The 18,089-nt window shown below is 41.9% G+C and overlaps 1 protein-coding gene across 1 annotated transcript; it reads right to left on the bottom strand.

Annotated features, from left to right (window-relative positions):
* Nucleotides 1-8,486: 8,486 nt before the first annotated feature.
* LOC133610066 (vacuolar protein sorting-associated protein 72 homolog) lies at nt 8,487-17,715 on the bottom strand. The gene is made up of 6 exons (XM_061966126.2): nt 17,338-17,715; nt 10,301-10,453; nt 10,091-10,217; nt 9,584-9,760; nt 9,216-9,360; nt 8,487-9,071 (listed from the first exon to the last, which is right to left on the bottom strand). The coding sequence occupies exons 1-6, from the start codon at nt 17,452-17,454 to the stop codon at nt 8,684-8,686; spliced, it is 1,107 nt and encodes a 368-aa protein (XP_061822110.1). The 5' UTR covers nt 17,455-17,715; the 3' UTR covers nt 8,487-8,683.
* Between the last annotated feature and the right edge of the window lie 374 nt (nt 17,716-18,089).

Here is an 18,089-nt window from a genome sequence, read left to right as displayed (position 1 = left end):
CCCATACTCTCGCTGCAAGCTTCCCAAAAGTTGAGGCAGCTTTTCCGATGCGGCCACTGAGTTCGGCATCGAGTGACAGGTTGTCGGTGATGGTGGAACTGAGGTAGGTGAAGGTGTTTACGACTTCCAGAGTGTAGTTGTTGATGGTGATAGAGGGGGGGGGGGTTCGTTTCCCTGTCCCATCGTCTTGGTTTTGCTCAGACTGATGGTCAGGCTGAAGTCCCGACAGGCTTTGGTGAACTGGTCCATTAGGGTTTGCAGGTGCTCCTGGGAGTGTGCTACCACTGCTGCGTCGTCAGCAAACAGCATGTCCTGGATGACGAGTGGCCTGACCTTTGTTTTGGCTTTCAGATGGGCAAGGTTGAATAGACTCCTTCAGTTGCTGTACCAAATGCTTGGTGCAGGACGAGGGAAAAGAAGATCCCAAACAGGGTGGGCGCCAGCACGCATCCCTGCTTGACACCACAGCAGATTTTGAAGGGGTCTGATGTGGACCCATCGAACTGGATGGTGCCATGTATGTCGCTGTGGAAGGGCTGGAGATGCAAAGGAGTTTGGGGGGACAGCCTATTCGTTTAACCAGCTGAAAGAGGCCACTACTGCTCACAAGGTCGAAAGTTTTCGTTCGGTCAATAAATGCCATGTAGAGTGGTTTTCTCTGCTCTCTACACTTCTCCTGCAGCTGTCTCAAAGAGAAAATCATGTCAGTGGTAGACCTTCCTGCTCTGAACCCTGCCTGAGATTCTGGGTATATGTTCTCAGCGAGAACCTGGAGTCTATTCAGTACAACTCTGGCAAAGAGTTTACCGGTAGTGCTGAGTAGAGATACCACTGTAGTTGTTACAATCACTCCTGTCTCCCTTATTCTTGGACAGGGTTATGATGGTAGCATCCCTCATGTCCTGTGGGACAGCACCTTCACTCCAGCACAGACAGAGGAGCTTGTGAAGTTTGTCGTGGAGAGCAGGCTTTCCACACTTGAGGATTTCAGCTGCGATTCCGTCACTGCCAGGTGATTTACCGCATGCTAGGCTGTAAATCGCTTTGCTATGAAGCCATGTTGATGTAACACGTGGCTTGGCATTGTCTTGCTGTAACAAGCAGGGGCGTCCATGATAACGTTGCTTGGATGGCAACATATGTTGCTCCAAAACCTGTATGTACCTTTCAGCATTAATGGTGCCTTCACAGATGTGTAAGTTACTCATGCCTTGGGCACTAATACACCCCCATACCATCATAGATGCTGGCTTTTGAACTTTGTGCCTATATCAATCCGGATGGTTCTTTTCCTCTTTGTTCCAGAGGACACAACGTCCACAGTTTCCAAAAACAATTTGAAATGTGGACTCGTCAGACCACAGAACACTTTTCCACTTTGCATCAGTCCATCTTAGTTGAGCTCGGGTCCGGCGAAGCCGGCGGCATTTCTGGGTGTTATATGCTTTGCATATAGTAGAGTTTTAACTTGCACTAACAGATGTAATGACTAACTGTAGTTACTGACAGTGGTTTTCTGAAGTGTTCCTGAGCCCATGTGGTGATATCCTTTACACACTGATGTCGCTTTTTGATCCAATACCGCCTGAGGGATCCAAAGTCTGTAATATCATCGCTTACGTGCAGTGATTTCTTCAGATTCTCTGAACCTTTAAATGATATTACGGACCGTAGACGGTGAAATCCCTAAATTCCTTGCAATAGTTCGTTGAGAAACGATGTTCTTAAACGCATTTTTTCACAAAGTGGTGACACTCGCCCCATCCTTGTTTGTGACTGATGGAACATTTCATGGAAGCTGCTTTTATACCCAATCATGGCACCCACCTGTTCCCAATTAGCCGGTTCACCTTTGTGATGTTCCAAATAAGTGTTTCCCAGTCTTTTTTGCCACTTATGTCAGCTTTTTTTGAAACATGTTGCAGGCATCAAATTCTAAATGAGCTAATATTTACAAAAAAATGTGTTTTCCAGTTCGAACGTTAAGTATCTTGTCTTTGCAGTCTATTCAATTGAATTTAGTTGAAAAGGGTTTGCAAATCATTGTATTCTGTTTTTATTTACGATTTACACAATGTGCGAACTTCACTGGTTTTGGGGTTTGTACAAAATGTATCATAGTGCCCCCCTCACCCCTACGCAAGATCTATCCAACTGGCGGTCCGGGGGCCAAATGACACTATACCGGCCCCCTGAGTTCAGTTCAAAACTAGGGAGACAAACATTTTTGCAGCAAATTCCTAAAAACACTATTGTTCCTATTGTATACACAAACTTGTATTGACATTTTAACCTAGCTAACACTGGGGTTCAATTTTGATTTACATAACTGACGCATTTCTCAAGGCATCCCTTTGAGTCCTCTCCATTATGACAGTTACAATTGTTTTTGTAATGTGATTTATGTAATTAAGGTGTCGCTGGAGCTTGTTTACTTCAGATGCAGTCAGGCTCAGTAGTTCTTTGTTCAACTTCTTTAGTTATACTGGTTCCATTTCAGGTCCTCTATTTTTTCATTTGGGCTATACAACTGGTTCAGTTCAAAAAACTTGTGAGAGACTCACATTTTTGCAGAAAGTCATTACAAACATCACAGCACATCTGTAACTCTGACAAAATAAATCAGACAAAAATCAAATGTCCACTGTATGTTCTTCGGAATATACAAAAAAAGAATAAGAGTGAAGGTAGAAGTCCGGCCCATCGGTCCTTAGCGTTCTGCAAATGTGGCCCCCAAAACATTTTTAGTTGAATATCCCTGCCCGACACCAATTTGTTAATGTATCTGAATGTGGCCCTAAGTGGAAACAGTTTTGACACCCTCAGTCATACTTGCCAACCTTGAGACCTCCGATTTCGGGAGGTGGGGGGTGGGGGGCGTGGGGCGTGGTTGGGGGCGTGGTTAAGAGGGGAGGAGTATATTTACAGCTAGAATTCACCAACTCGAGTATTTCATATATATATATATATATATATATATATACATATGTATATATATATATATATATATATATATATATATATATATATACATATATATATATATATATATATATATATATATATATATATATATATATATGTCTTAATAAGGTTATCCAAAAAATAGTGCTCGATACCGTAGTAGAGCGCAATATATGTATGTGTGGGGAAAAAAAAATCACAAGACTATTTCATCTCTACAGGCCTGTTTCATGAGGGGGGGTACCCTCAATCGTCAGGAGATTTTAATGGGAGCATTCGCATACCATGGTTTATATAGGGCACAGAGTGGGTGGGTACAGGCTGGCCTAGGAGCGTGGTGATTGGCTCATGTGTTACCTAGGAGGTGTTTCCGTCTATGGCGGCATGTTGTTACAATTTCGCTGCGCTTGTTGAGGGATGACAGGTCTGGACGGTAAATAATAAACAGTTTCTCTTTCAAGCATAGGTTGCATCTTTTATTACCACTATTGTAAGGTGTGCTGGATGCAAGAATTTGCCATGTTATTGAATATTCAACATTATTGTCTTTGAGGTCCCAAATGTGTTTGCTGAGTTCTGTGGTATTTCGCAGGTTTTTGTTCCTGAAAGAAGCCTTGTGGTTGTTCCATCTGGTTTTGAATTCACCCTCGGTTAATCCTACATATGTGTCGGATGTGTTAATGTCCTTGCGTATTACCTTAGATTGGTAGACAACTGATGTTTGTAAGCACCCCCCGTTGAGGGGGCAATCAGGTTTCTTTCGACAGTTACATGCTTTGTTGGTTTTGGAGTCGTTCTGACTGGGGGTCGACGGCTCATTTGCAATTGTTTTGTTGTGGTTTGAGATGATTTGTCGTATATTGTTCATGCAGCTGTAGCTCAATTTGATGTTGTTCTTGTTGAATACTTTTCTTAGGTTGTTGTCTTTGGGAAAGTGTTTGTCAATCAGATTGAGGAATTTGTGTCCAATGTTCGTTGAGACGTTTTTGCTGTATGGGGGGTTGTACCAGATGATGCCGTTTCGTTTTCTGTTCTTTTTTGGCTGGTTTCCTGGCGTGGGTTCATAGGTGAGGGTGAAATTGTATCCGCTTTCATCAAGGGCTTTTTGGTACGGGGGGGTTGCTTGGTCAAATTCAGCTTTGCTAGATGACAGCATCGATAGCCTTTTATTGATTCCGGTAGGTATTCTTTTCGTGGTGGTGGGTTGACCTGATTGCCCCCTCAACGGGGGGTGCTTACAAACATCAGTTGTCTACCAATCTAAGGTAATACGCAAGGACATTAACACATCCGACACATATGTAGGATTAACCGAGGGTGAATTCAAAACCAGATGGAACAACCACAAGGCTTCTTTCAGGAACAAAAACCTGCGAAATACCACAGAACTCAGCAAACACATTTGGGACCTCAAAGACAATAATGTTGAATATTCAATAACATGGCAAATTCTTGCATCCAGCACACCTTACAATAGTGGTAATAAAAGATGCAACCTATGCTTGAAAGAGAAACTGTTTATTATTTACCGTCCAGACCTGTCATCCCTCAACATGCGCAGCAAAATTGTAACAACATGCCACCATAGACGGAAACACCTCCTAGGTAACACATGAGCCAATCACCACGCCCCTAGGCCAGCCTGTACCCACCCACTCTGTGCCCTATATAAACCATGGTATGCGAATGCTCCCATTAAAATCTCCTGACGATTGAGGGTACCCCCCCTCATGAAACAGGCCTGTAGAGATGAAATAGTCTTGTGATTTTTTTTCCCCACACATACATATATTGCGCTCTACTACGGTATCGAGCACTATTTTTTGGATAACCTTATTAAGACATATACTCTGCTCCAAATTGACATTTGTTGAGCACTGTACGACGATCAGAAATGGAAAAATTCAACATCGACTACTCCACGAAGAACATTCCCATACCCGCGCAGAATGACTACAAGCTAAGGCTCATAGAAAAGACGGAACACTTCCTAAGAAGGATGCGGTGGAAAGCACATTTTTTCCTCCACCCTGAAACAAAAGGAATGCAAAAGGAAACTTACGGATTCAAATCTACCAAGAACCCACCCACAGTTGAGGAACTAAAGGATTTTGAGAACGACATGCTCAAAATGATACAATCAGTCAAATTCAAGCCAATCCGCAACCCACTCCTCACCAAGCTGAAAAATGACAAGGAGCGCATCAAGAAAGTAAACAACCTCATCATAGCTGCCGATAAAACCACAAACTTCTACAGAATGGACATACCAGAACACCACACCTTACTGGACAGAAGCATCACCAAATCATACAAAAAAGCGCAACCCAACACCTTACAGAACATCCACCTGGAAAATAAAAGGATCGCGGCTGAACTGGACATTGAGGACAGGGTGGACGCCACAGCCAACAAGGAAGCCTTCATCACATTGAAGGATCACAAACCCAACTTCGCAAATAACCCAACATGCCGACTAATAAACCCAACTAAATCTGAAATAGGAAAAATCAGCAAAATAATCCTGGACAGAGTCAACACAAAAATCAAGGACAAAACACCACTCAACCAATGGAGAAATACAGCAGCAGTAATCAAATGGTTCAACAACATCCAAGACAAACAACAGCACAACTTTATCTCCTTTGATATCGAGGAATTTTACCCTTCCATCACGCAAGACCTACTGACTCAAGCACTAGACTTCGCCTCAGACTACGACTCAATCACAGGCAACGAAAGAAACATCATCATCCACGCAAAAAACTCCATTCTCATCCACAACAGTACACCATGGCAAAAAAAGAACAATGCAACATTTGACGTCACTATGGGAAATTTTGACGGAGCAGAAACGTGTGAACTCGTTGGGAGTTTCCTCCTCTCCCAGCTCGCTAGCCTCAATCTGAACCTTGGTATTTACCGTGATGACGGACTGGCAGTGTGTCGCGCCTCGCCAAGGAGCAGCGAGAATACCAAGAAGCGCATATGCCAAATTTCCAAAGAGAACGGCCTACGGATCACGATTGAAGCCAACAAGCAAACCGTCAACTTCCTTGACGTCACTTTCAACCTGAGAAATAACAGCTACCAACCATTCACGAAACCCAACACAACACTCCAATACGTGCACCATGACAGCAACCATCCACCCACCACCACGAAAAGAATACCTACCGGAATCAATAAAAGGCTATCGATGCTGTCATCTAGCAAAGCTGAATTTGACCAAGCAACCCCCCCGTACCAAAAAGCCCTTGATGAAAGCGGATACAATTTCACCCTCACCTATGAACCCACGCCAGGAAACCAGCCAAAAAAGAACAGAAAACGAAACGGCATCATCTGGTACAACCCCCCATACAGCAAAAACGTCTCAACTAACATTGGACACAAATTCCTCAATCTGATTGACAAACACTTTCCCAAAGACAACAACCTAAGAAAAGTATTCAACAAGAACAACATCAAATTGAGCTACAGCTGCATGAACAATATACGACAAATCATCTCAAACCACAACAAAACAATTGCAAATGAGCCGTCGACCCCCAGTCAGAACGACTCCAAAACCAACAAAGCATGTAACTGTCGAAAGAAACCTGATTGCCCCCTCAACGGGGGGTGCTTACAAACATCAGTTGTCTACCAATCTAAGGTAATACGCAAGGACATTAACACATCCGACACATATGTAGGATTAACCGAGGGTGAATTCAAAACCAGATGGAACAACCACAAGGCTTCTTTCAGGAACAAAAACCTGCGAAATACCACAGAACTCAGCAAACACATTTGGGACCTCAAAGACAATAATGTTGAATATTCAATAACATGGCAAATTCTTGCATCCAGCACACCTTACAATAGTGGTAATAAAAGATGCAACCTATGCTTGAAAGAGAAACTGTTTATTATTTACCGTCCAGACCTGTCATCCCTCAACAAACGCAGCGAAATTGTAACAACATGCCGCCAGACGGAAACACCTCCTAGGTAACACATGAGCCAATCACCACGCCCCTAGGCCAGCCTGTACCCACCCACTCTGTGCCCTATATAAACCATGGTATGCGAATGCTCCCATTAAAATCTCCTGACGATTGAGGGTACCCCCCCTCATGAAACAGGCCTGTAGAGATGAAATAGTCTTGTGATTTTTTTTCCCCACACACACATACATATATATATATATATATATATATATATATATATATATATATATATGTATGAAATACTTGACTTTCAGTGAATTCTAGCTGTATATATATTTATTTATTTTATTATATATATAAATAAAAGAAATACTTGAATTTCAGTGTTCATTTATTTACACATATACACACACATAACACTCATATACTCTTTGTTGTACTTGAAAGTACAATGCAATACAATTCCGGGGCAATGGCACCTATCAAATACACAGTAATGAAAACACAGTTGTTCTACTAACTGTACTGTGTGTGTTATGAGAGTAGAGTATGTTTGTGTGTGGCCCTTTAATAGGTGACAGCATGTGAGGTGAGTGACGTCAGTGAGTGTGTGGGCGAGAGAAGAGAGAGAGCGGTAGCGTAAATGCGGGGAGGGACTAGTTGGTTTTGTGTTGGATTGGCTGTGTGCAAGCAATCAATAAAGCAAGATTTGCAACTAATCGCTGGACTCATCATTCACCCTAAAGTCGTCCGCTGTGGAGACCCACTGCTGGGTAAAGTGAAGGGTGTTGCCCCAAGCATACAGGTAAAGTGAAGGGTGTTGCCCCAAGCATACATCAGCCCTGGAGAAGTGTCTCCCCTGCACTCTTTGACTACGGTCTCGTTCTTCTGCTTCGTCTCCTTGTGTGCGCACACTGGACTCAGGTCCGCATGGAGCTGGAGGGGGCGTGGCCTCCAGCTCCGGCTGAATTCCGGGAGAAAATTTCTTCCGGGAGGTTTTCGGGAGAGGCGCTGAATTTCGGGAGTCTCCCGGAAAATCCGGGAGGGTTGGCAAGTATGCCCTCAGTACTAAGGGCAAAGGGTAGCAATGTCCCATTAGAACTAGCAGATGGTGCTGTTTTTTCCTTTATACTTCATGTGTATGTTATGTTTCTGCACAGCGCAATATATAACAATTTAACCTTTAATGCTCTATTTAACATGTGTCTATTAGTTGTGTAGAAAAAAAGTATCTTACTGGTGACAACATACTGATTTTTCTAGATATAAAAGTTATAAAATATCAGAGCAAAGCTGTGATGAATTGTGACAAGACGCTCTTCTCGGGACCATAAAGGTGTAAGTGTTGTTCAACACTACTGCAGACACTTTGAATAAACCTTGGTTTTGTTTTGAATTTCCCAGAACATTTTTATGTAACAGACGCAGGCCGTTGGTCATTGTTTAAGGGGTCAAAGGTACTGTATTGGGTAAAATAGTCTATCATTTGTCAGTCACCTAATGTTATTTACCTACAGAATCAATGAAAGCAATTAAAACAAACCCGAGTAATGAAATAATAAAGAGGTTCAACGCATACACTAAATATAAATTATTTGGCGTTTTATTTGTTTTAGAAATGTCATATTTTCACAATACAAAAGAGCAGTTTATTGAAAGAAAAACACACAAAAAAAGTCCAAAAGCATTTTTTAATCCACTCAATGTGGATTTGCAGTTCTAGGAATCAATCTACAGAATGACGGGGGCCATTCCACTAAGTCCCGATTAGTGTGTACCAGCGTCTACGTAGCGACCGCGCCGTGCTTGACCGCCACCTTGTGGCGCGCGCCTCTTGTAGCCGAGTCGTGCCCAGTCGTCCCTCCCGACATGTTGGGAAAGCCGTGAGCGGCCACGTATTTACGGTACGCCTCCCGGATGATGCGGAAGGCTCGCGAGTTGGCGTAAGGGATGTCGGTGACCGGGTCGCGGTACAGCGCCGCCTTGTGGGTGACGGGGCAGATTTCCTGCACGGGTACCTGAGGCGCCGCCTGGGCGCTGCGCGGGAAGGCGGCATCGAAGGCTTCGTCGTCGCTGAATGTCACATAGGTGCGCGAGCAGAGGCCGCCGGCGGGCTGCTGGGAAGGCGTGGCAGGATTCGCCGTAGCGGTCTGCGGGACGTCCTGGTCCAACCTGAGGAGTAATTCCACAGTCAGCTTACATAAGCAGTAATAACACAATATTTCCTATGACATGGAAAGGATTAAACCAGGCTAGATTGTTTCCTCTGAACAGATTACACAAACAGTTCAAAGGTCAGACAAACTGCAAACATACCCTTCGACGTCGACGTTCTCCTCTTTGGGTAGCGATGGCGAGACGAGGGGCATGAGGACGGAATGGTAACGGACGGTCGGGCCCTCGAAGCGACGCTTCTTGTGTACTTGTTTCTTCTTGTCCGCTTCCAGGCGCTCGTAGTTTTCTACACCCAGAATCACATTTAAAACCCTTAAAGCTGAGGGGTCCAAACTAACAAAAGATGCTAAAACCAATTCACTGTAGGTCAATGTATGCTAAGCTAGCAGGACAAAACATCGTCATCTTAGCTTTGTGTTATAAAAAAAGCCAAATAGTGTAATATCTAATATAATTCATTATTACTGAAAATGGCCGCCGGGCCTCGCGTGTGAAAACAATACTGATACCCAGTGATCGAATGTTGAGTTCGGCGGTGATCTTGGCCTCGGCCAGCAGCTCCTCTTGGGTCAGAGGTCGGTCTCGATGGGCCCCTCTCCTGCGCCGAGGGGCGTCCTGGCGTTCCTGCAGGCGCAGATTAGTTTTCCGGGTGTGTTCGCTGGTGGACTGTCGCACGGACTTCCGGGCTAGAAGAGACACAAAGACGGCGTCACTTGTTGGGTGCGTTTCAATTGGCGCATTAATGGTGAGCGCGCAGCGATGGTGCCCAACAACGATCAACAGCGCCTTCTTGGCTTCTAGCGGAAGGGGAGGGACTAAATCACGTGGATGCAATTCACAATTAAAACGGAGAGAAGAGGAAGATATTGCATTTCCAATAAGCGCACACAATCACACCCTCAGGAGCTAAGTGGACAGTGTATGCAAAAGTACAAGTACAGATGATGTGTTAAAATGTGTTCATAGTAACACAACAGGGGGAATTATGCATCTGTGGTAAGATGTTGCAATCATACGTTCGCATAGGTCTTGAAATTCTTGAGGAAGCCTTCGTTTGAGCTCCACTTTGGTTTTCTCCGTTTTCTTCGTCTCCTCTGAGGGTCTTTTTGGCTTAGGCTTAGGCTTTGCAACTTTGACAGGTTCCTTCGCAGAGAACACACAGGAAAAACAGCCATTAAAAAGAAGCTACAAAATGGAGCCAAATAGAAATAAAACCAATGAAGTACTTTATATGCTTTAGTAACCACACGACTTTTCCTCCGAGGCGCGTCTTCCTCCTGGTCGCTGTCTGGCTCGTCCCCTTCGTCGATGTCAAAATCGCTGTCCACCTCATCCTCTGTGTCTGAATGTTCTCCGTGGTACTCGTCATCTCCCGATTCCTGGAGAGGAAAAAATGAGCTAGTTTAGCTTCAAAGTACAGTGCCCAACAAAAGCAAACACTAAAATGATCCAAATGATCGCAAAGCAAACACAACAGGGAAATGCTGCAAATCATGAATTCAACTTTGTTCTCTAAATTTACTGCATTTCTCCCACGCAGTTGTTTCAGTGCTTTGTTTTCTTAACTGTATCAAAGTGTTGAGAAACATCCGCATGATCTAAGGCAGAGGTCTGCAACCTTTACTATCAAAAGAGACATTGTACAGATTCTTTCTCTAAATAAAAAAAATTATAGAGCCGCAAAACGTAACACAGCTTATAAACTTTTTAAAAAGTTTTCAACTTTTTTATTTGACAGAAAAAGCAATCTGTCCAACTCTTTTTTCTTTTCTTTACTCGCAAGCATTCACGGTTAGCCTACCCAAGGGGTTGCACAATCAAGAAGCTGAACTATACCATACCATACCAACTTTATTTATAAAGCCTTTTAAAAACAACCACAGTTGAAAAACAAAGGGCTGTACACCACAAAGAAATACAGGCAAAAGACAGACTAAAATTATATATACTGTATATGTGTATATATATATATATATATATATATATATATATATATATATATATATATATATATATATATACATACATCCATCCATTTTCTACCACTTGTCCCTTAATAATATATATATATATATATATATATATATATATATATATATATATATATATATATATATATATATATATATATATATATATATATATATATATACATATATATATATACATATATATATATATATATACATATATATATATACACACACACACAGTATTTTTCGGAGTATAAGTCGCTCCAGAGTAAAAGTTGCACCGGCCGAAAATAAAGAAGGAAAAAAACATATATAAGTCGCACTGGAGTATAAGTCGCATTTTTTGGGGCAATTTATTTGATAAAACCCAACACCAAGAATAGACATTTGAAAGGCAATTTTAAATAAATAAAGAATAGTAAACAACAGGCTGAATAAGTGTACGTTATATGAGCCATAAATAACCAACTGAGAACGTGCCTGGTATGTTAACGTAACATATTATGGTAATAGTCATTCAAATAACTATAACATATAGAACATGCTATACGTTTACCAAACAATCTGTCACTCCTAATCGCTAAATCCCATGAAATCTTATACGTCTAGTCTCTTACGTGAATGAGCCAAATAATATTATTTGATATTTTACAGTAATGTGTTAATAATTTCACACATAAGTCGCTCCTGAGTATAAGTCGCACCCCCGGCCAAACTATGAAAAAAAACTGTGACTTATAGTCCGACAAATACGGTATATATATATATACCGTATTTTCCGCACTATAAGGCGCACCTAAAAACCACAAATTTTCTCAAAAGCTAACAGTGCGCCTTATAACCCGGTGCGCTTTATTACGATTCATTTTCATAAAGTTTCGATCTCGCAACTTCGGTAAACAGCCGCCATCTTTTTTCCCGGTAGAACAGGAAGCGCTTCTTCTTCTACGCAAGCAACCGCCAAGGTAAGCACCCGCCCCCATAGAACAGGAAGCGCTTCTTCTTCTACTGTAAGCTACCGCCCGCCCCCGGAAGAAGAAGAAAAAACGCGCGGATATCACCGTACGTTTCATTTCCTGTTTACATCTGTAAAGACCACAAAATGGCTCCTACTAAGCGAAAAGGATCCGGTTCATAAAAAGACGCAATCTCTCCATCCGCACACGGATTACTACCGTATTTCACAGCAACTGATATTCCTGTGAACCGCACTGTGGAACGGGAGCACGTACGGTGAATATTCGCACCACAGGGAATGAGAAGTCATCCTTCACTGTGGTTCTAGCTTGCCATGCTAACTTCCACCCATGGTGATATTCAAAAGGAAGACCTTGCCAAAAGAGACCTTTCCAGCCGGCGTCATCATAAAAGCTAACTCGAAGGGATGGATGGATGAAGAAAAGATGAGCGAGTGGTTAAGGGAAGTTTACGCGAAGAGGCCGGGTGGCTTTTTTCACACAGCTCCGAAGGCGAACACACCTTCACTAAGACGGGCAGACAGCGCCGGACGACATACGCCAACATTTGCCAGTGGATCGTAAATGCCTGGGCAGATATTTCGGTCACAACTGTGGTCCGAGCTTTCCGGAAGGCAGGATTCACAGAACAACAGCGACACTGACTCCGATGACTTCGACGAGACGGAACCGGCCATTTTGGATACCACGCTTGCGCAACTTTTCAATTCGGACACCGAAGACGAAGAATTCGAAGGATTTACGAATGAAGAATAACTTCAGAAGGTGAGCGCTATGTTTATTTTGTGTGTTGTGACATTAACGTTCGAGCAACATTATGTTGCTATTGCTCTACACCATTTTGAATTTTACTATGTTTGTGATTGCACATTTGCGTACATTTTGGGACAGAGTTGTTAGAACGCTGGTTTTCAATATATTATTAAAGTTTGACTGAACTATCTGACTGTTTTTTTGACATTCCCTTTAGCGCAGCGTAGGCGCGGCTTATAATCCGGGGCGGTTTATTGGTGGACAAAGTTATGAAATATGTAATTCATTGAAGGTGCGGCTAATAATCCGGTGCGCCTTATAGTGCAGAAAATACGGTATATATATATATGTCTTAATAAGGTTATCCAAAAAATAGTGCTCGATACCGTAGTAGAGCGCAATATATGTATGTGTGGGAAAAAAATCACAAGACTATTTCATCTCTACAGGCCTGTTTCATGAGGGGGGGGTTCCCTCAATCATCAGGAGATTTTAATGGGAGCATTCACATACCATGGTTTATATAGGGCACAGAGTGGGTGGGTACAGGCTGGCGTAGGGGCGTGGTGATTGGCTCATGTGTTACCTAGGAGGTGTTTCCGTCTGTGGCGGCATGCTGTTACAATTTCGCTGCGCTTGTTGAGGGATGACAGGTCTGGACGGTAAATAATAAACAGTTTCTCTTTCAAGCATAGGTTGCATCTTTTATTACCACTATTGTAAGGTGTGCTGGATGCAAGAATTTGCCATGTTATTGAATATTCAACATTATTGTCTTTGAGGTCCCAAATGTGTTTGCTGAGTTCTGTGGTATTCCGCAGGTTTTGGTTCCTGAAAGAAGCCTTGTGATTGTTCCATCTGGTTTTGAATTCTCCTTCGGTTAATCCTACATATGTGTCGGATGTGTTAATGTCCTTGCGTATTACCTTAGATTGGTAGACAACTGATGTTTGTAAGCACCCCCCGTTGAGAGGGCAATCAGGTTTCTTTCGACAGTTACAGCCTTTGTTGGTTTTGGAGTCGCTCTGTCCGGGGGCCGACGGCTCATTTGCAATTGTTTTGTTGTGGTTTGAGATGATTTGTCGTATATTGTTCATACAGCTGTAGCTCAATTTAATGTTGTTCTTGTTGAATACTTTTCTTAGGGTGTTGTCTTTGGGAAAGTGTTTGTCAATCAGATTGAGGAATTTGTGTCCAATGTTAGTTGAGACGTTTTTGCTGTATGGGGGGTTGTACCAGATGATGTCGTTTCGTTTTCTGTTCTTTTTTGGCTGGTTTCCTGGCGTGGGTTCATAGGTGAGGGTGAAATTGTATCCGCTTTCATCAAGGGCTTTTTGGTACGGGGGGGTTGCTTGGTCAAATTCAGCTTTGCTAGATGACAGCATCGATAGTCTTTTATTAATTCCGGTAGGTATTCTTTTCGTGGTGGTGGGTGGGTGGTTGCTGTCATGGTGCACGTATTGGAGTGTTGTGTTGGGTTTCGTGAATGGTTGGTAGCTGTTATTTCTCAGGTTGAAAGTGACGTCAAGGAAGTTGAAGCCAACAAGCAAACCGTCAACTTCCTTGACGTCACTTTCAACCTGAGAAATAACAGCTACCAACCATTCACGAAACCCAACACAACACTCCAATACGTGCACCATGACAGCAACCACCCACCCACCACCACGAAAAGAATACCTACCGGAATTAATAAAAGACTATCGATGCTGTCATCTAGCAAAGCTGAATTTGACCAAGCAACCCCCCCGTACCAAAAAGCCCTTGATGAAAGCGGATACAATTTCACCCTCACCTATGAACCCACGCCAGGAAACCAGCCAAAAAAGAACAGAAAACAAAACGACATCATCTGGTACAACCCCCCATACAGCAAAAACGTCTCAACTAACATTGGACACAAATTCCTCAATCTGATTGACAAACACTTTCCCAAAGACAACACCCTAAGAAAAGTATTCAACAAGAACAACATTAAATTGAGCTACAGCTGTATGAACAATATACGACAAATCATCTCAAACCACAACAAAACAATTGCAAATGAGCCGTCGGCCCCCGGACAGAGCGACTCCAAAACCAACAAAGGCTGTAACTGTCGAAAGAAACCTGATTGCCCTCTCAACGGGGGGTGCTTACAAACATCAGTTGTCTACCAATCTAAGGTAATACGCAAGGACATTAACACATCCGACACATATGTAGGATTAACCGAGGGAGAATTCAAAACCAGATGGAACAATCACAAGGCTTCTTTCAGGAACCAAAACCTGCGGAATACCACAGAACTCAGCAAACACATTTGGGACCTCAAAGACAATAATGTTGAATATTCAATAACATGGCAAATTCTTGCATCCAGCACACCTTACAATAGTGGTAATAAAAGATGCAACCTATGCTTGAAAGAGAAACTGTTTATTATTTACCGTCCAGACCTGTCATCCCTCAACAAGCGCAGCGAAATTGTAACAGCATGCCGCCACAGACGGAAACACCTCCTAGGTAACACATGAGCCAATCACCACGCCCCTACGCCAGCCTGTACCCACCCACTCTGTGCCCTATATAAACCATGGTATGTGAATGCTCCCATTAAAATCTCCTGATGATTGAGGGAAGCCCCCCCCCCTCATGAAACAGGCCTGTAGAGATGAAATAGTCTTGTGATTTTTTTTCCCACACATACATATATACATATATATATATATATATATATATATATATATATATATATACACATGCATATACATATGTATACACACACACATATATATATATATACACATTTACATATGCACATAGAAAAAGCAAATACAAATTATCTTAAGAGCAATTTTTTAGATAGAAAAACAGTTAAAAAGTTAAACACAGTACTTTAAACAGTTCAAAGTCTCATGCTGGGTTAAAAGCCAGTGAGTAAAAATGGGTTTTAAGAAGGGTCCTTAAAGTAGCCAAAGGAGGGGTCTGTCTCACATGGAGAGGGAGATCGTTCCAGAGTTTGGGACCCGCAATGGAGAAGGCTCTGTCCCCTCTAAGCTTGCGCTTTGATTTCGGTATCTCCAGGAGCAGCTGATCAGCTGACCTGAGGAACCGGGTGGGGGCATAGAGGTGAAGCAGCTCAGAGAGGTAAGGTGGGGCAAGACCATGAAAGGATTTAAAAACAAATAAAATAATTTTAAAAATGCTGAACTGAACAGGCTTCTAGTCTCTTTTACTTGCCTTCCTTGCACCTCAAGACTCAGTCTGTGAGATTTCACGGCCTCACAGACAGTCCAAAATTACGGAACTTTTATTAAAATGCAAACTTTTCTCACTCCGGGGTAAGTAAAAATCTGAGGGAGCAACAACAAAGGGGCAGAAGAACCACATTCGGCTCCAGAGCCCCGGGTTACAGATCCCTGATCTAAGGAATTCACCAAAAATTGTGCCTTTAATGAGATAATAAAGAACTTTGCATGGAGTAAATAAGCCTGATGGTGCATTTTTCTTCCCTATGAAACCAATACTATTGGAAACAATTCTAAAAAACAAGAACAACAAATACACATATGAACATATGATGCAAAAGTACAAATAATAAAAAAGGGTAATATACAATTCATAGAGAATTTGGAAAAGGATGCATGGCCTGAAGTTTTATAGTTTTTTAGAGCCCAGTTTGCTAATCAGATGAAAATGCCCATGTTAGCTTAAATTCGAGGTATTCTCTTAGACCAGGGGTGTCAAACGTAAGGCCCGCGGGCCAGAACACACCCGCAAATTGTTTTTATTCGGCCCGCGGGACGAGTTTGCAAAGTATAAAAATGAGCCGAAATTTTTTAATGAAAGAAACTGCTGTTCTAAATGTGTCCACTAGATGTCTCAATATAAATTATTTGTATCTTTGTAGATTAAGCTACATATGTAAAAAAATAAAAAAAAATAAACCACATGATGTTAGGGCACCAGTCGTGGAAAATGAGCAAACTACATAAATAAAATCCTGTAATTTGATTTTGATAAAAAAAAATGTAATCTTGATAGATTGAAAATTAACACCAATGAGTTGACTGATGAACATTTTCACATAATTTATTCAGAAAGCATAAATAACGACAAATAAAGATAGAATACTATTAACCGCAACATGTACATGTAAAAAACAACCAACAACATTATAATTTGTACATTTTCAGAAGGTGCTTGTTCTATTTTTAAACAAAGAAAACAATATGAAGTTGTCTTTATTTTTAAGTTATCATGCCTTGATTTTACAAGTCCGGCCCACTTGGGAGTAGATTTTTCTCCATGTGGCCCTCGATCTAAAATGAGTTTGACACCCCTGGCTTAGACCATTTGCGCATTTGTCGATGTAATTTTTTTGCATGGGTAATAAATACGTTCATATTTCACATTATAATCAGTATCGTTATCGTATCCAAATAAAGCAGTTTTCTATACCTACTTGAACCGTTGCTAGGTAATTGCAAATTAATTAAATTTCAAACCATGCATTTAGAAAATAGCCTGATGCTGGCTTTCCACTTCAATATACAGTAATGAAGCGATGAAACTTACATCGTTAAATCCTCCATAAGTGGTCTTGTAGAACTCGTCTTCCTCTTCTGCGTCCAGCAGCTTTGACATGCGATTCCCCGCAGTCTTCCTGGGCTCTCGGTGAACTGCTAGACTCATCTTGTTATTATTAGCTTGGTAATGCTAACAACCGGCTGCCAAGCGTGTATGCGAACTTTAAGAAAAGTGTGTTTATTACAAAGTCTGACCATAAAATTATTATTTTCGCTTACCAAAAAAATAAACACTAAAGAGAAAAATGTGCCACTATGCTGCGTTTTCGTTACTAGTCTCATACAAAAAAGACTCCCGAGCTATCACTGGCCGCACTTTGTAGTTTTTTTCCGGGTTAGCGTATCAACTTCCGGCAAAAGCTATCTTCAAAATAAAGTGACATTCAACTCAGACCTACCTATGCTATGAACTTATGCCCATCCATCCATCCATCCATTTTCTACCGCTTGTCCCTCTTGGGGTCGCGGGGGGTATTGTAACCCATCCTATGATTTTTTAAATTGTTAATAATAACGATAATATTGTTCGTATACGTATACGAATACGTTTTTGATTGAGACTGTTATTAGTAGATTGCACAGTACAGTACATATTCCGTACAATTGACCCCTAAATTGTAACACCCGAATAAGTTTTTCAACTTGTTTAAGTCGGGGTCCACGTTAATCAATTCATGGTAGTGAGACGTGAGAATTCATATTTGTATCTAGTGTATGACAGAGCTTTATGTTCATTTTGGA

Source organism: Nerophis lumbriciformis, linkage group LG11 (assembly GCF_033978685.3).
Source record: "Nerophis lumbriciformis linkage group LG11, RoL_Nlum_v2.1, whole genome shotgun sequence".
NCBI classification, from domain to species: domain Eukaryota; kingdom Metazoa; phylum Chordata; class Actinopteri; order Syngnathiformes; family Syngnathidae; genus Nerophis; species Nerophis lumbriciformis.
Note: the sequence above shows the minus strand (reverse complement) of the source record. Positions and strands in the feature narration are given on the sequence as shown.